The following is an 18,098-nucleotide window of genomic DNA, read 5'->3' as shown; positions in this document are numbered from 1 at the left end:
ACATACGTAGCCCTTGGAGACTAAGTGACCTTTATTTATGATGTACGTGATAAGTGAGCTGGACAGACAAGTAAGCTGGATGCCAACCCACGTGGAACCATGCGTCTATCATCTTTGAAATGTCAATCCTAACGCCTTAAATCAGTCCAAATCAATCATAGCTCTTCCTCCCCCGATCTCCTTCATCTCTCGTTTGCCACCTATTGGCGCCACTCTCCCTGGTCTGAGTATTAGAAAACTAGTTTGTGCATGCGCCTTCAATTATCTTTGCCAGTGCAGAACCGAAATATGACACGAGCTTTGTGACCATGGTCAGGTCCCCGCCGCATAGCGCGTCATCACCACTCACTGCCACTCTGATATATTCACCTCGATGAACGATGACATTGAGGAAGAATCGATGGGGGCACAAGTGGGACGTCTCAAGCTCCTCGATAGTAGAGAATGTGGATGACGACGGCTTAGTGACGGTGAAGTAATCTGAAGCAAGGGGTTCCCTGAGCCTGTGCCTGCTGAGCACCTTCGTTGCGGCCTCGACCTCGTCATCCTCGACCCCTGCGGCATTGTCTCCGGCGTAGAGAATGTTGATGTAGGAGTTGAACCTGGGGCGAAACTGTTGCACACCGTCTGACTGCGCGAATTTGGTGAGCTGTGCTAGATGGTCTTGCACAAAATCCAGCAGATGCTCCTCAGATGACGACAACCCGGGGCTTTGGCTATCCAGGTTCACGCAAAACGGTGTCACGGTCAGAGTCGGCACGCTTTCGGTAGCTAAATCGAGAGTCTGAGCCCCATCTGCGGAAGAAAGGGACCGCGAAGCATGATTCAAGCCGAACGTGGGTTGAGAGCACTTCGTGAAATGCCCCAGCATCCTTGCATAGGCAAGGATGATGGCGGCCGAGGTGCGTGCATTACTCTTGGTTCGCGAAAGCGCGTCGATGGTGCTCTGTGGAACGACAGCAGAATAGCTGGCTTTGAAGTGCGGGCCCAGGGGTGATTTGTATGTGGATGCTGATAATGCATCATCCTTGGCACCCGCGTGCAGGATAGTATCTTGGGCGTGCGCCAGATGATGTTTCCAGTACGAATGCTCGGCATCGAGCTGCCTGATGTCTCTGATTTGATGAACCACGTGTTCTAAAGACGCACGAGTCTGCAGCACCTTGCCAAAGGCCAAGAGCTCATTGAAGTCCTTCTCAATCATCTTGATACTCCATGCGTCGTAAAGCGCGTGGTGGACTCGGAGCACAACTGCTTTCCCGTCCAATGCTTCTACGAACGAGAGACGGACCGGGGGCTCCCTCAAATCTGATGGCTTGCCGTTTTCTTCGCCGACGTGCTCGTCGATCAAGGCTTGGATGGGCTTTGACAAGTCTTTGAGAACCGCAAAGTGTCCCTCTCCCGTCCATTGCTCGCCTAAAGTGACTTGGACCAGTCCTGTGGCGTTGCCTGTCCAGACGAACGTCGTCCGGAGAGCTTCGTGAACTCGGCAAAGCTCAGCCCAGCAGCTCGACACTTTTTGGGCGTCGAGAGAATCATCAACCACTCGGTACACCCATGGAGCCTCAAAGAACCTCTTGCCGTTGTATAGCCATTGCTCCAAGTGCGCACGCTGGCCTGCTAGGGCCGGCAGGACAGACTTGACGTGGTCTTTTGGCAGTCCGAGGGTATTGGCCACCAGTCTCTTCAGCTCATCCTCTTGGGTCAACAACCGTTGTCTCGGTTCCTGTACGACGACCTTTTGTGTCGAAGTCGTACTCTTGACGATGTCATGGACGCTGGCACCCTTGATGATGTCGAAGATGCTCGCACTCATTCCCATCTTCTTCCTCAGGAGCCTTGACAGACGAATGGCCAAGATCGAGTCAAGGCCCACGTTGATCAGCTTCGTGTGGTAGCCGATATCCTTGCCCCTTGTGCCGAGCACCGTCTTGACCAATTCCAAAACAGCATCGGCTGTTGGAGTCAGGCTGTCCATCTTTAAATGATTGGCCGTCTCGTTTGTGGATCTTCCGTTTAGGGCCAAGTTCTGCTTTCCTACCGACTTCATGTGGCTGATATCCAGTGCCGGACTTTGCATTTCACTTGAGACGACACATCTCACCGCAGTCTCGAGTCGGCTTCCCAAAGTTTCCACCTCCTTTGTGGTCATCTTGGCCCTCAGCTTGCCGTGAAGGATGTTGTTCTTGATTTGGAAGCTGACAATCAGAGGATAATCGTCATACGCCGGTCCATCATCCGCGTCTCTCCCTACGCTCTGGGTCTGGGTCTGAGCAGGCCTGAACAACGGTTGTGTTGAGTCGTTGCTATCAGTTTCTGCTGAGGCGATGACCCCATCAAACACGAACAGACTTTGGAAGAGACTCGCGGGGACATGTTCCTGGCCCGGACTTGACGATCTCCACAGCGTCTGGACCGTCCTCAGAGATGCCATTGCGTCCACCCCCCTCGCATCATCACTCAGCTTCTGCACCCGGGCCAAAGCCTCTGCAACGTTGACGGCGATCCCGTGGTCCGCCAGTTTGACCCGCATGGGCACTGTGTTGATGGTAGGGCCAACTATGACAGCGTCACCGTCACCGTCAAATCCGCCACCAGTCGAGACGACCTCGCCGTAGACGACATCGCCTTGTCCGTAGAGAGACTCGCAGAGTACTTTCACCCAGGCCAGCTGAAGCGCCGCCTTGGTCGTCACGCTGAGGGCTCTGCATCTTGTCTGCAGAAGCAACAGCTCCTGTTCGCTCAATGCAAAATGGAAGGCGGATGACGCCTGAAGTGAGTCGCCAGGGAATTCAAGTGGCGTATAGCTGTAGTCTTGAACCAGGTTGGTCCAAAATGCCACTGAAGCTCTTTGCGCCAATGCAACTGTCCTTGCAAAGGGCCTGAACAGATGCCTCGAAGTTTCTTCGCTAACTTGATCATGGCCTTGAAGACGCCTGTGATAGTTCTCGGCCAGGATACGCCACACGGCCCGAATCGAAGTCGCGTCGTACAGAGCATGATGAATCCTCAGCTGTACCCTGCCCGGCAGATCCGACTTCACTGTCTCCCAATGGACAAGGTCGCTCTGTTCAGTAGGAGACACAACACCAACCCATGGTGCCTCGTCATCTTGGGTGAAAATGAAACGGGTCCTCAATATCTCACAGGCTTGCACTGTATCCCTGACAGCGGCGAAGAAGTTGTCGAGGCTGGAAGTGTCTGCTCCGAGAGCATGTCCGGACAATTGGATGGTGTGGACGTAGGTGTAAGCCTTGCCCGCAATGGCCAGCGATGCACTGAGCATGCCCTCCTGAAGCGGTGTCGCCACGAACATGAGGTCCTTGGCCAGTCTCCTCAGAGTCTTGTCGTAAATCTCTTCGTCGTTCATGCCGTTGTCGGCGTTGGCACGTCTGGCTTCTGAATATTGTCTTCTACTGCCATTGACAGTGGCGCCGGCTCTTAACTTCGCCGCCTGGACAAGTCTTGCCGCGCCTCGGATGGTTCGAGCCTTGATGACTGCATCAGAAGTGAGAATGATGCTCTCTGACCTGTTGATAAGTTTGACGAATGAAAGAACGGTGATGGAATCGAGGCCCATCTGGTACAGCGAAGTCTCCTTGTCCGATATGTCAGACGGCTTCAGACGGAGGAGGCGGCAAAGGGTTGCTTCTACGCAGGCCAAGGCATCTTGATATCCTTCATCTGCCAAACCCGGTTCTCGTTCAACGTCGCCGAGGGTGCAATGGCCGTTAGGAGCAACAGAGTTCACGTCGTGGTGCATCGGCACAAAATGCTCGACTCTCGCGCTCTTGTCGGCAGAACTGCACACGATCTTCTCAAACAACCGGCCAACCTCATTCAGCTGTGACTCAGTCAGGGACCCATCCGACGAAAGCGTCAAGACAATCTTGCCATCTGCATGCAGATCGACGTCAATGGCCATGGCCATATCGCTCTTGCTCCGGGTACGTAGAGCGCTCATGCGTCCAGGTTCAGGCTCGCCATTCGTTTCCACGTCCGCGGGGACAATGTTGATGCTAAGCAGACTGTCGAACAGCTTGTCCTCGGATCCAGCCCAACGCTGTACCTTCTCTGCACTGACGAGCGGCATTGTGCCCTGGCAGGCACCAATGTGGGCCTCGTGGACTCTCTGAGCAAGCTCGGGTAAAGTCTCGTTCCCTCTTTGAAGGCTGAGCGTCTGGATCAGGGTGTTGAGGCATGGTCCGACAAATTCATCCACGCCGTCGACGACGTGGTTAATTAGGGGCCGGAGTGACATGACAAAGCCGTAGACGACTGATGTCTGTCGAGTAAGTTGAGCTAGACAGAGGGCGGTCGCCAGCTGGAAAGCAGAAGAGGCTGATATCGACGCGCCGGATTGCTGAGACTGAGCCTGCAGCTTGGCCCTGAGCTGGGGAACTGTGTAGGCAAGACACAGAGTCGATTGAACCATGGTGCCATGTCCGTTGCTGTCGCTGTCGGCCCCGACACGGCACGGCCGCACACCATACAACCTTGCCTGCCACAAGCGTCTTGTGGATTCTATTTGTGCATCCGAGAGGCAGCAGTAAGCAGAGATGTTCGTCAGAACATTGAGACTCTTGTTGACTGAAGCAGGAATGGGGTCTTGTCCGTCGTAGCCCTGCTCCAGCCTCCTCCTGAGCACGTCGATAGCCACGCCGTCGAATAAGGCATGATGTATCTTCAACGAAACGACAGTCTCTTCAGAATTCTCTGTCTCTAGAACCTGCAGCATTATTGGTGGTCGTACGTTCATTCGGGCCACTATGTCCGCCGGACCTCCTTGGCCTTCAAATATCGAGCAAGGAGGCGACTGGAGAACAACCTGGAAGATGCGTCCATCGTCCTCCCGCTGGACGAAACAGGTCCTCAGCATGGCCTCGGATGCGACAGCTAGCTCGGCTGCCTTCTTCCATCTGGCGAAATCCGTGCCGCGGGAAAGACGGTAGTGGAACTGCGCCACGTATGGGACGTCGACTGCTGCTCTGTCCTCATCCTCATCACCATCACCATTGGCGCTCAGCCATACCAGGGACCGAGCGACAAGGGCGGATTGTAGAGGCAGGCAGGGCAGGACGGCTTCGATCTGCAAATTGCTGAGACCGACGGGGACTGGGCCAAGATCCGCCATACTGAGCGCCTTGACCTCTTGCAGCCTGTCTGTCGTCTGCTGATGGGGCGACGTGGATGCGGATGTGATGCTCGTCGGAGCTCTGCTGTCCAAGTCTCGGTCGGCCAATCGAGCCGTGGACCCTACTGTGCACGAGGACGATAGGATGTCGGCCATGTTAAGCTTGGAAAAGCCTCGTTTTCTCAAGAGCGACATCAGGTGAACAGCCGAGAGACTGTCGATGCCCAGGCGATGGATGCTGCTTGTCGCTGTGGCGTTGATTTTGCTGCCCACAGCCTCCTCCACAGCCGCGACGACTACGGACTCTTTGGCGTCCAAAGCGCAACCTGGACCCATGGCGGCAGTGGACGCAGGGCCGTCTTGACCTTGTTGAGAAGCGAAAAAGTCATTAGCCAGCTTGTCCAGGAGCTTAGTATCTACCTTGCCCGACGCGGCCAGGTAGGGGATCCTCGAGACCCAGAGCATTGTGGGAACCATGAAGGCCGGGAGACAAGCCTCGCATTTCTGCTTGATCCTCTCCAGCAACGACGTTAGCGCCTGGCCGTGGTTCTGGAGTAGCTCAACCTCGGCGTCAGCCTCCCCCTTCAGGAGACTCGTCGCTTTACGGGCCACAAAGCCCAACAGGTGCTGCTGCTGGTTCGAGCTGTCATTGCCACTTGCTACAACCGTGGCGGCAAAGTCTAGGTCACCTTCGTTGGCCGCGGCTTCCTTCAAGAAAGACACAACCTCGTCGAGCTCGAGCCTCTGACCCCGGATCTTGGCCTGCTGGTCCACCCGGCCCAGGAACTCGAGGGTGCCATCGTGCATCATCCTCATCATGTCGCCTGTTCTGTACATTCTCTTGTCGCCGTCTCCCAGCAACGAGGTAGCCTGGAAGCTCTTGGCGTTCTCGATAGGTCTGTCCAGATAGCCCATGGCCACCTGCGGACCGGCGATACAGAGCTCGCCCGGCTGTCCTCTCCTGGCAAGGGTTTGTTCATCACCAGTGCCGGGGCACAACAGCAGAGCCTCGAGGCCCTGGAGTGGCAACCCGAGATTGCGAGCGTTGGAATTGCGGTTCACGGCGTGGCCTAGGCAGCCAATTGTGACCTCCGTCGGCCCATAGAAGTTGAAAAGGACAGCTTGCTGTTGTCCCTCTTGGTCAGCGGAATCACACCCCTTCGTCCACGTGTCCAAAAGCTCGCTCGACGCCTTTTCTCCACCGGTCGTCACCACCCTGACCGAGGGCACGTCTTCCGGCCGCAGTCTCAGTTGAGTCAACACAGAGGGCACGGAACCAAAGTGTGTGATGCCCAGCTCGTTGATGACTTGCTGCAAGCTGCCGAGAATAGCTGTTCGGTCCTTGCCGATGACGACGCGGTGGCCCAGGTACCAGGGCACAAAGAGCTGCGTGAGGTGGGGGTCAAAGGCTCGGGACGTGAGGTTGAGATACTTGCCGGCGCCCCCCAGGCTGGCCGTGGCGGGCGAGGAGTCGATCATGCGGGTGCTGAAGGAGGCAATGAAGTGGCATAAGCTGCTGTTGGATACGCGTACGCCCTTGGGACGGCCCGTCGAACCGGACGTGTAGAGAAGGTAACCACCGTGGCTGGCTTCAAACTTTCTCGGAGACACGGACCAAGACAGCATTACGTCGAAATCGTCGTCACCATCCGGGATCAGCAAAGCCGGCGGATCACTGTCGAGGTTCAAGTCCAAGCCCCTGGAGAGCTCTTCCGTGGTGATGATGAGCTTTGCCTTGGCGTCACGGACGAGGAGTCGCTTCCGAGCCGGGGGAAGATCCTCGTCCACGGGAAGGTACACGTAGCCAGCCCGGAAGATGGCCAGGGTTGCCGCGAGCGACTTGATGTCCCTGCCCATATATATAGCAACGATGTCATCGGACTGGAGACGAGCTTCGTGAGATGCTAGCCTAGAAGCGATGACATTGGTGAGCATGTCCAGCTGGGCGTATGTGATGGTCTTGGTGACTATTTTGTCGTCGTCCTCATCCGACTCTTGAAAAGCGAGTTCCTCGGCTGCAATCCATTCGGGATGCTCGGACGCGTGCAGGGAGACTCTTTCAGTTGGGTCAACCGCGCGAACCTTGTCAGCAGCTGCCTCGCCACTGATAGATAGGAGACTGCGGCCCATTCTATTCTGAAGCTGGTCAAGAGGGAGCTGGGGTGACTCCACCATGACCCGGGCCTGGTCGACGATCTGATCCGACATGAGTTCCAGCTGCGCCTGTGAGATGTGGCGCCCGTCGCCGGTGAGTTCCATAGCTCCGTCGACCTCGAAGATGTTCAAGGCAAGGGGATGTTCCACATTGAGCGACAGTGCCTGCTCTACTTCCCGAAACATTTGTTGAACGGTATTGTTTTCGACGTCTTCGGCGCTTTCTGGGGCCGGGTGGTAGACAAAGAGACCCGGAAAGGGGGCGTTACTGCTCCCGCTGCCTTCGTTAAGAATCTTCTTGATGTCCACGGGATGCAGGCTATGTGCATTTTGGAAGAGGCTGGAAGAATCGCGGGCCATGTCGCTCCAGAGCTCCTCGGCTGAAAGGGCATCTGCGCGGACAATCACGGGAAGAGTGGCCATGGCAGGGCCCATGACGCGGGCGAGGTCTGGGTGTAGAGTCCTTTGCGAGACGGTCTGACCAAACACGACGGCCTTGAGCTCCAGGTATGACGCCAGAACGCACCCGAATGCGGACTGGAACAATGTTGGGAGAGCGGGCGACCCAGATGCAGACGTGAAGAATGAAGGAGGGATTGCCTTTCTTGAAAGGAAGATCCTCTGAGGCTGCTTTTGTCGTGACTGTGTCAGGTCGGGAAAAGGGGCGTTCAGGGCGCCTGCTGTCTTCCTGAGGTCGGCTAGACGACTGTTCCACGAGGAGGCGGCCTCGTCCCTCTCGGAAGCGGTGGGCAGCAGACCCAGCTCCATGCCCCTCTCGAGTTGCACCACGCCGTCATGGCCATCTCCGGCTTGCTTCTGATAGAGCTTTGCAACGGTGTCGAGGAGGATTTCCGACGACACGTTGTCGTAGAGCGCGTGATGCATACTCAGCATCACCTTGCCATCTCCCTCGGCAAATGTGACCGACCAAGGGGGCTGGGTTGTTGTTGTCGGCGCCAACTCCATCTGTAGCTTCTCGGCCCACCTGGCTAGATCTTGATCTTCATCACTGGGCAGCCGAGTCCAGCGCACCGTTGGCTCGTCTCGGACTAGCTGAAGGATAGTGGACTGGATCCCTTGTTGGCGGGCCCACATGATGCTATTGTCATGCTCCTCTTTGTGTTCCAGGTCCAGCTGTGTCAGGGGGACGAAGATGGTTCGGAGTATGTCGAATTTCCTGGCAGCCGCGATCCACGCGTTCTTTAAACGATGGCCGTCGACATCGCCCAGGTGGCTCAAGTCAAACACACGATGCGCCCAGTACGCCCGGGGCTCAAGCATCGTCTCTACGACGAGTGACTCCTGAATTGGCGTCGCGGGCAGCACGTACGACGTGTCATGCGGCCGCATGTCGCCGCGGAGCCTCCTGGTCAGCATGTCTTTGGTGGAAGCCACCCATGAATGCTTTGCAGGTGTTTCTGGCGACATCGCACCGCTGGACTGTGGAAGTAGGGCCTTTTGACACGGAAGCTTGGTGAGTACGACGTCGACCAGCTCGCCGAGAAATTGGCACCGCATGAGGTCGAGAACCCCAACCGCGCACTTCAGCTGCCGTCTCAGCGACCACGCCAGCTTGGTAACCTGTAGAGAGCTGAAGCCCAGGCCGGCCAAGCTATCTTCCGGAGAAAGGGGTTCGACTGCCACCTTGAAGATGTCGGCGATGGTCTGAAGAATAGGAAGCTGTTCCTCGGTCCATTGCGACTTCGTCTGCTGACCATCGCCGGGAGACCGCTCGGAGCTATCTCTTCCAGCCAGGGCATTCAGATCCGACCCCCTGTAGATCTCCTGCAGGGCCCTGCGGTCGACCTTGTTAGACGCGGTCCTCGGCATCGTCGTGTCCAGGACGACGACGTGTCCGGGGACCATATACGCAGGCAGCACGTCCCTAGCCCTCTGGAAGACCTGCGTCCTGATCTTGCCCGTGTCAATAATGGCTTTCTTGACAGAGACAAAGGTGACGACGACTTTGTTGTTGTTGTTGTTGTTGTTGTTGTCGGTATCAGCCTCCGGGCGCGGGAGATATAACGTCTCGACGTGCTCGACAGCCGCCTCCTCGTCCTTGACGCTCGCACAGGCCGCGCTGATCTCGCTCAGCTCGATGCGGATGCCGTTGATCTTGACCAGGTCATCGTTTCTGCCGAGAAACTCGAAGCCGTGGTCGTTGAGACGCACCATATCCCCCGTTAGATAGATACGCTCGTCGGCACCGAGGCTTCCCTGGATGAAAGCCTTGGCCGTCTTGGCCTCGTTACCGAGATAGCCCTTGGCTACCTGTGCGCCACCCAGGGCCAGCTCGCCGACTCCATATCGCGGGACGAGCTCCCAGCGCTTCTGCTTGTCTTGTGGCATTTCGACCTCGCGGACGACGTAAGCCGTGCAGTGGTTCAGGGGGAAGCCTACGTTGGCAGCCTTGGCCTGATCCCTGCTCTTGCCGTAGAATCGCCTCAGAGTGGACACGACCGCGTTCTCGGCCGGCCCGTATGTGTTGTACGCGCGGGTGGTGATGCCGGGCGTCGCCCAAGCTTCGGCGACGTCTTCTGTTAGCTTCTCGCCTATGAAGGTCACGTACTGCAGAGTTGACCCCCTGATCTCGTCGACAACGATGCTCGCGCCAAACGACGGGGTGAGGTGAGCGTGTGTGGGACGGGATTTCCAGATGAACTCGACAAACGTTCCCAGGACCAGCTCTCTTGTACCGCTGATGACGCTGCCCGCTAGGCCCCAGGTGTAGAAGAGGTCCTGCACAAAGACGTCGAAGCTGTATGCCGACAGCTGCAGTGTGCGTACCTGCTCGGTCTTCTCATCGTGCTCAACTTGGATTTGCAGGTCGCGCATGGCCTGTGCCGCCGCGGCGTGTTGGATCATGACGCCCTTTGGCTCACCTGTGGTGCCCGAGGTCCACAGAAGGTAAGCCAGATCCTGCCCACCGAGATCGTGTGAAGATAAGATGCCGTGGCGCGGATCAGCTCTCACTGACGTCTTCTGGTTCGCGTACTGGTCGACAAGAATTACGCGCACGCCCTCCAGACTCTCGTGGGTAAGGCAGGGCTCAACCAGCGGTAGCGACTCCGTGGCCGTCAGCAATACCCTGCTTTGTGTCCTGGCGATCAGCGAGGTCCGTCTCTGCACGGGCGAGGTCTCGTCAATAGGACACCAGGCCGAACCGGCTTTCAAGATAGCCAAGACGGCGACGTAGAGTTCGACGCTCCGTTGTAGACAGATGGGGATGATGTCTACGTCTTCCTCGCGCAGGATTTTTGCCAGGCCATTGGCCCTGGCGTCAAGCTCTGCATAGCTCAACTCGGTTGGAGGCGAGTCTAGTGAAGTGTAGAAGCTTAGGGCCAGAAGGTCAGGGGTTGACGCGGCTTGGTTCTCGAACTGGGAGTGTAGAAGCTCAACTCGATCCTGGCTCTGCTGGGTTTTTTCTTCCTTCTTTTCAGTTGGAACCGGAATTGTCCCTTCGGCAGACAGCAAGCTCCTAGGCAGACGTGCCGGCAGCCCCTGGACCATGTCCTCCGGGAGTGAGCCAAGCATGGTTTCCGTAAGTGCTGCAAGTTGCTTTACGATGCATGTCGCCGAGAGCTCTGAGAGGGCATCCTCGCGGTATGTGAGCTTGAACGTCATGTTGTTGAACTGCACATTCCGGTCCGGGGAGTGAGGATCTGTCGGAAAGATCTCGGCGAAGACAGCGAAATCGTAACGTACAGCCGGATTCCGGATTCCGGTCCAGAGGACAGGGACAGTCTCCCCAAGACCGTGTTCAGGCGGAGGATCCGGCGGAGAATATGCTTGTAGGGCCAAGGCAGTGTTGTACGGCAGCGTCTTGAAGATGCCAAAGGATGTATGCCGGTGGCTTTGCGCAAACCTCGAGTGACTTGTAAGGCTGCCGACAAGCTCTCCGATAGTCTGGTTCTCGGGAAGGGCCACGCGACAGGGCACCACGGAGAAGGTGGGCGCGTGTGCGGAGAGACCATGGCCTGATATGACGCTTCCGAAGGTGATGTCTCCCGTGTCTGCCTCAGAGAACAAATGCAGGAGTATGGACCAGGCCGCCTGGAGGATCGACAAGGGGGACGCACCCAGGGCCCTACTCTTGTCCTCCAGGACCTGCCACGGCAGCTCACTCGCGTATTGGACCATTCCATGTCCACAGTCTGTACCAGCAGCAGATGACTTGACATTGTTACCGCTTAACGCACCAAAACTTTCAGTTTCCCAACCTTTCAGCGACTCTCGCCACAGCTTGTCCGTCTCGGGGTCCACGTTCGAGGCCCACTCCAATACCGCCTCGTAGATGCTCTGTCTCGGGAGAGGTTCCAAGCCAGCATACTGCCTGGCTATGTCGCTCATGAGCACCTCGAGTGAGGCACCATCGCAGATGCAGTGGGCAACGCTGATGACCAAGAGACCAGTGCTACCAGCGTTGAACTCGGGATCCGAGTCCGGCTCAATGACCTGTATATGGTACAGCCTCTGCGAATCGAGAGTAATGTTCTCCTCGGCCAAGTCGAGCCACACTTTCGCATCACCAGCAGCACGACTTGCACTTGCTCTCCTGTGTACGACCCGACTCGCGCTGTTGGCCAACCGATGCCATGCCTCAGGCGTCAGGATGACCTGGGCAAAGGGTGATAGGGAATCGTCACATGGAAGCATTGCACATCGATAGATGGCCTGTTTGGATACGACCTTTTCGACGGCCTCCTTCAGTGCCTCGGCCGAGACGTCCGGCTTCAGCCTCAAGACAGAATGGCTGATGTAGTTGCGCCTATCCATAGCGAAGCTCACGGCCAACTGGCTCTGCGTGGATGTTGTGGGCAGAACCATCTCGATGTCAGCCTCGCTGGCGAGATTGAGCTTGTCGAGTGCCTCCGACACGTATCTGGAGGAGAAGTCGGCGAGTTTCCTTCGTATGTCGGCCTCCTTGGCCTCTAGCTTGGCCTCGCCATCGACATTTCGCGTCGAGGGGAAGAAGACGGAGCGGACGCTGGCTCCCGAGTCGAGAAGCAGGGCTAGTGATGGCTGCAGACGCGCATGCTGATGTTGATGTGCTGTAGATCCAGAGCTGGGCCATTGCTTCCTCAGATCGCGCAAAAGTCTCATTGCGCGGAGACTGTCCATGCCAGCCTCTGCAAGTGGCGTGGTGGCCGTGATTGTGATCTTGGTAGTGGCGGAGCTATCACCGAGAATGCCGGACACGATAGAGAGGAGCTCTTCTTCCAGCTTGGCGTCTTCGGGGCCCGACAGGGGTCCGACAGGCTCGGTGGTTTCGTCCTGAGCAGGCTCCGATCGCCGCGGTTGATGTTCTTGTTTCAGTGTCTCCCGCACGTATGCCGAAGCTGCTTTGCGATCGGCCTTCCCGGACGCAGACTTGGGGAGCGTGTCGACTTGTAGGATCTTAAAGGGCCTCATGTAGTCCGGCAGGTGCCGTTGTGCGGCCTCCAGACACCTTTGGTGGACAAGCTCAAAGCCCACGTCGGCATGCGGCTCAAGGACAACAAGACTCACAACCTTCTCCGAGCCGGTCTCGGAAATCTGCTGTTTCCAGACACAAGAGAGCGTCTCCCGTATGCCCTCCACTTTGCTCGCCAGCACACTCTCAATCTCGCCCAGCTCCACGCGTCTTCCGCTCAGCTTGACCTGATCATCGGATATCCTGCCCAAGAATTCAACAATGGGCTCGCCACGGGGGTCCCACACGATTCTGGCTCGGTCGCCGGTTCTGTACGCCCGACCCCATCGCGCATCGTCGACAAAGGCGCACGCCGTCTCGTCGGGACGGTTGAGGTAGCCCGCTCTGCTCACCTGCGGACCAGTGATTACGAGCTCTCCTATCGCGCCCATGGGCACGGGCTCCAAGTTTACCGCCTGGGCCTGGGTCTGAATCCGCTCCTCGACGATGAGGCTGCCGCACGTCGCGAGAGGCGTTCCGAGCACAGAACCTCGCTGTTCTTCCGGGACATGGGCCTGGGCGATGCAGTAGATGGCCGTCTCCGTGGGTCCGTATCCGTTGTAGATTCCGCTGAGCGTATGCCCATGGTTGTCATCGCCTGCAGTAGGGTTGTAGCGTGCAAAGTCTCGCAGGAGGCGTGGACTCAGTGTCTCCCCACCGAGCATCAGACCGCGGATCGACGACGGGTCCAGCAGGCTGGCGAAGCTGGGAGTGATATTGGTTATGTCGGCTTCGAAGGTCGTAACGACCTTGTCAATGTCCTGCAGGGTGAACTCACGCGGGGCGCAACAGAGAGTCGACCCGGTGCTGAGTGTCCAGAAGATCTCGAAGAGGGATATGTCGAAGGTCGGCGCCGCGCCCTGGAACCATCTGATGGGCTCGCTGGATAATGATGATGTTGGCGAGACAAATCCGTAGTGAGCGCTCAGGGCGGAGACGGTGCATGCTGCGGAAATGTGGCTGACGGCTACACCTTTCGGCATGCCAGTGGTTCCTGACGTGTATAGGATGTAGGCCACGTCAGTCTCCGCCGCGGATGATGATGGAAATGAGTGTCTTTCCGATTTGACGTCGCATGCTGCAAGATACGGAGTCACGTTAATCATAGTAGTCGCGGTAGGCCACCACGACGACGCTGACCCGGGCTGCGTTGATGCGGCCACGACAAGAGCAGCTGGCTTCAGATCTGCTATCAGCGCCCCCTTTCTCTCTTCAGGGGCGTCCACGGGAATGGGACAGAAGGCCATGCCGGCCTTAAGAGCAGCCAGATAGCTGATGTACAGCTCTGGGCAGGGTCCCATGAGCACGGCAACGGTCTTGATGGACGGTTGCGACTGTGACCGTGCACATGTGCGAACCAGCTTAGCCGCCAGCGCGTTGGCTGTGTTTTCCACCTGCTGATATGTATACTTGATTCTCTTGCCGCGTTCGAGGCACACGAGAAAGTCCAGGGCCGTCCTATGAGGATTTTCTACCGCGCGTTGCTCAAACCACTGGTGAAGTAAAGCCGGCTCATCCCCATCACTCTCACTCCCTTGGTCCCGCAGGCTGTTTGAGCAGCTCGGCTCCTGGGGGAACAAAGGCAGGGGTCTGGCCTTTGGTGGAAAATTGAGCACAGAAGGTTGCGTCCATTTACCGCCTTTACCTTGATCTTGCTGCAGACCGAGGATGAGGTCGTCCAGCATGCGACCCAGAGCCTCGAGAGCGGCCGAAGGTATGATATTGGCCTGCGCGGTCAACCGTACTTGTTTGGTTATCACATCGATATGAAGCTGCAAGGCCTGAGTTGCGTGTTAGCCACATGAACCGCTACACTTGTGACTCTTCACCTTGGCTCGCTGGCTTCCTCCAGGCCGACTCACCTTTCCCTCACCAATCGAAAAGTCAGTTGGAATGTCATGACCATCCTCGCAGTCAATGAAGCTAAAGGCTCCTTCCTCCTCCTCGTCGGGGCCTGCGCTGACGGAACGAGCTAAGATGAAGCCACCGCGTGCCGAGTCTTGGATACAGTACGCCTCGCCAGGGTCGAGGATCACTATGCGGGAGACGAGCTTTACAAAGGCTTTGATGGTTGTGTCCTCGTCGGGTCTTGGTTTGAGAGGGCTTGGCCGGTGCAGCAGTTGAGGATCATGGTCAAGACGATATTGTACTTCTGACAATGGTGCTTCCAGCTCTTGGTCGGAAGACTGTTGGTGAGAATGCAGTGGCCGGAGCTGCGTGATGGGGGGCCGCGGCATCGATGGTGTGTTCTTCATGTTGCCGCAGGTCTTGTCTGCTTCACCTCATCTGCCTGCGTGTGACTGTATGAGTCTTGAGAGAGTGTGTTCGTGTGTGCAGTGTGTGTGACTACCAGCCAAACTGACTTATATTCTTGGCCCGTATTCGAAGACTGCCAAGGCGAAGCCTCCCAAGGCATGTACAGTAGGTATCACTCGGGCGGCGGTGATGCTGGGCAGTGAAAGCCCTCATGGGCCCCGGGGGGTGCCCCCATGGTCTCCATGGTGCCAAACACCCGATGCCTAGTCCACACGCCCCTGCGTTGGAGCTTGGTGTCAGGCCTCCCACTGGAGCACATGCTTTTTGGGCGGCCGTGTGGGCATCGTCCACCCCGGGAGACGGCACCGTCAGCAGGACGAAGACTTACAATACGCGCAGATAACAGCCTTCTTGGGGTCTTTGGCCCGGTGGAACGCAGCAACCCTGTCCCTGGCTCCGCAGTCTGCCAAGGTGGATTTACTGTACATGATGCTTTCGGAGGGCGTCCAGATGATCTGATTAGATTAAATCCCTCAGATGTCGAATTCGCCCCCCCTGCTCCCCCCCTTAACCCCCTGCTCACCACCACATCGGCCGAATCCTGCAGGACCAGCACTGCCCCTCCCTTTTCCTCGGCCCAATGAGAACTCTTTTCCAACTCCGTCTCCTGCAGGAATAGCCCTGCCTCTTCCTTTTCCTTGGCCCAATGAGACGCCTTCTCCAACTCCGTCTACAGAACTGGTATGCCTGCGTTGCCAGACGGATGGAAATTAGCTCATTGAAAAGCCGGCTTCATGTATTCAGGTGATCTCATGATTACAGCGCTATCCATAAAGGGGAAGTGCTTAACATTGATGGTATGATGTCTATTCGTACTGTCTATACCAGATGCGCCTCTTGGAAGAAGCGATCCCGCTGCAGGGCGAATAGGATGGCCGTCTTGTGCGGCAGGTGGAAGCGCTTCTTCTGCTCCTGCGGCAGGTACTTGTTCTGGATATGGACGTGGGCCAAGTCGGATCGAGGCTCAGCAATCACCTGCTTGGTCCGCGGCTCCCGCAGGAAGCAGCAATGCTTGATGGACGTCGCCACAGCCTGATACCTCTTGCCGCCCCGGAAGTGCTCCTCGCCCACCAGGATGTGCGAGTGCTGGTCGTGCTCGCCCACGACGATATTGCAGTTGGAGCCCAAGAAGCAGGCCGCGTTGTCCTCCTTGACCCATCCCAGCTCCGTGTACCCGGCCAGCTCGCCGTCCCACTCGAATACGCACGACATGCTATGCGCGTCGGCCAGCTGCCCTGCCAGGTACGCCCGGTGGTGCTCGTCCGGCCCGCGCTCCTGCCACGAGGCGTTGACCCGGTCCGAGTTCTGCCACCGCTTGTACGCCTCGAAGTGCACCGGGTCCTCGGCGTCAATGTGCAGGATCCGCAGCTGCTGCCCGAGCTCGACGATGAACCGAGAGTAGATGACGGAGCCGGGCTTGGGCTTGGGCGGCCGCACCGGGTGGACGGTGCACACATTGCCCTTGCGCGTGAACCCCAGCTGGCTGGCGAAAACGCCCAGCGTCCCGTTGAAGCCCGGGAAGCTGGTCACTTCAGGCCGGGATTGGAGCCAGTGCTGCGAGTCTGGCGCGCCTGCGCCCTGCCAGAACGCCTCGCGGTAGAGCCAGTAGATGGCATCTTTGGTTGTTGCTGTTGCTGTTGATGATGATGTTGTTGTTGTTGTCGTCGTCGTCGTCGTCGTTCTTGCACTCGGCGAGAATGGCGACATCACTCCCAAGCCAGTGCATCGCATGTACTCCCCCACACGCTCGCTGTCCACCGAGATGGCCATCACTTCATCGTCTCTGTGGTCGGGATGCAGCCACAATGCGTACACCGAGGCCCACGCCAGCGTGAGGTCCTGGTGCTGGCCGTCAGACCCAAATGGCGAGCGAGGGTCGGCCACATCCAAGCTCAACGGCTGGAGCCGGAAGACTGGGCCGAACTGCGCACGTTCGTCGTTGACCATGGCCGGGGAGACTCTGGTCTGCGTCCCATCCGTCGTCCACCGAGCCAGCGTTGCGACACCAGATCCGACGACATAGGCCGTGCCGGCGGTATCAATCCACACTTCGGTCTCGCCGTCGGGTAGTCTGAAAGATGTCCTGTTAGACATATTCAGCGGCGTTTCGTCGCGAGACTGCGCGTCAACGATGACACTGCCCATTTTTCTTAATTCTACTGCATTACCTGTGGTTCCATTAGCTTCTCTTGCTGACGACACCTACAGCTTCTGATTAAAGTAAGCAAACTTGCTCATTATTAGGTAAGGCACTTACAGAGGGGATCCCACAGATGAGAGTGAGCGTTACACGAAGTCTGAGAGACCAGCTGATGAGATAATATAGGGGACAAAAACGCTTTAAACCGTTATCCGTTTTTGCAAGCTGTCCGGTCTAAGGAAGCACAGATGTGTTCAGCTCGGATGCCCCCGGTCTGCAAGATATAGCCACCGATTGAAGAGTGACGTAGGCACAATCTAACCCATGTTCTTTGTTACAGTCTGGGGCCCCAGCCTCGATGTGTTGTACTGATGAGAGATGCCTCTGTTAGCTACCCATTGGCTGGGCTCTCTGGGAGCCAACTTAGTGCTCGGACATAGCGTGGACAGGCGCACAAGGCGAATATAGGTATCTCTACCAGCAAGGCTAGTAAGAAAGGCACTTCTTTAAGTGCATTTCTCTACACACCCATTTAATTAATATTACAGTATATTTCTGGAACACTGTGCTCGTGTCGGCACCTTGTCGCATCTACCCCGCTCAAGAGTCGTAATAAGTCTCCCTCCTGCAAGCTTCAGTCTGCTGTAGACAGACAGACAGTGAATATACGCAATCTCTTGTACTCAGGCCGGTCTAAAGACTTGACTCGAGTCCCTACATATAACTCACTGTAATTCTCTTCTGTCGGCGCACCCTGTGGTGTTGAACCGGTAGGAATGGTCTCACGCCCACACACACACGCCCGAGGTCGTGACAGGTTACCCCTATGTTTACTAATGCCAAGCCCTACACAAGAACGACTAAAACAGACAATCTTTCTCATACTGTGCGGGTGTACTACC

At 57.0% G+C, this 18,098-nt stretch overlaps 3 protein-coding genes across 3 annotated transcripts; all 3 read right to left on the bottom strand.

The window, feature by feature from the left end:
• Nucleotides 1-238: 238 nt before the first annotated feature.
• On the bottom strand, nt 239-13,723 carry HRG_02543 (AMP-binding enzyme domain-containing protein; the record flags this gene model as incomplete). The annotated part of the gene is made up of 14 exons (XM_044861014.1): nt 239-2,279; nt 2,349-4,401; nt 4,489-5,089; nt 5,150-10,207; nt 10,262-10,282; nt 10,343-11,442; nt 11,509-11,905; nt 11,975-12,019; nt 12,077-12,310; nt 12,395-12,417; nt 12,472-12,562; nt 12,617-12,823; nt 12,878-13,338; nt 13,399-13,723. The coding sequence occupies 14 exons, from the start codon at nt 13,721-13,723 to the stop codon at nt 239-241; spliced, it is 12,657 nt and encodes a 4,218-aa protein (XP_044724647.1).
• Nucleotides 13,724-13,760: 37 nt separating this feature from the next.
• Nucleotides 13,761-14,995, bottom strand: HRG_02542 (AMP-binding enzyme domain-containing protein; the record flags this gene model as incomplete). The annotated part of the gene is made up of 5 exons (XM_044861013.1): nt 13,761-13,818; nt 13,881-14,198; nt 14,272-14,335; nt 14,386-14,521; nt 14,603-14,995. The coding sequence occupies 5 exons, from the start codon at nt 14,993-14,995 to the stop codon at nt 13,761-13,763; spliced, it is 969 nt and encodes a 322-aa protein (XP_044724646.1).
• An 880-nt stretch (nt 14,996-15,875) lies between these two features.
• HRG_02541 (acetyltransferase (GNAT) domain-containing protein) lies at nt 15,876-17,150 on the bottom strand (the record flags this gene model as incomplete). The annotated part of the gene is made up of 2 exons (XM_044861012.1): nt 15,876-16,672; nt 16,745-17,150. The coding sequence occupies 2 exons, from the start codon at nt 17,148-17,150 to the stop codon at nt 15,876-15,878; spliced, it is 1,203 nt and encodes a 400-aa protein (XP_044724645.1).
• Nucleotides 17,151-18,098: the final 948 nt, after the last annotated feature.

The sequence above is a fragment of the Hirsutella rhossiliensis genome (assembly GCF_020360975.1).
Source record: "Hirsutella rhossiliensis strain HR02 chromosome Unknown scaffold00002, whole genome shotgun sequence".
In the NCBI taxonomy this organism is placed as follows: domain Eukaryota; kingdom Fungi; phylum Ascomycota; class Sordariomycetes; order Hypocreales; family Ophiocordycipitaceae; genus Hirsutella; species Hirsutella rhossiliensis.
Note: the sequence above shows the minus strand (reverse complement) of the source record. Positions and strands in the feature narration are given on the sequence as shown.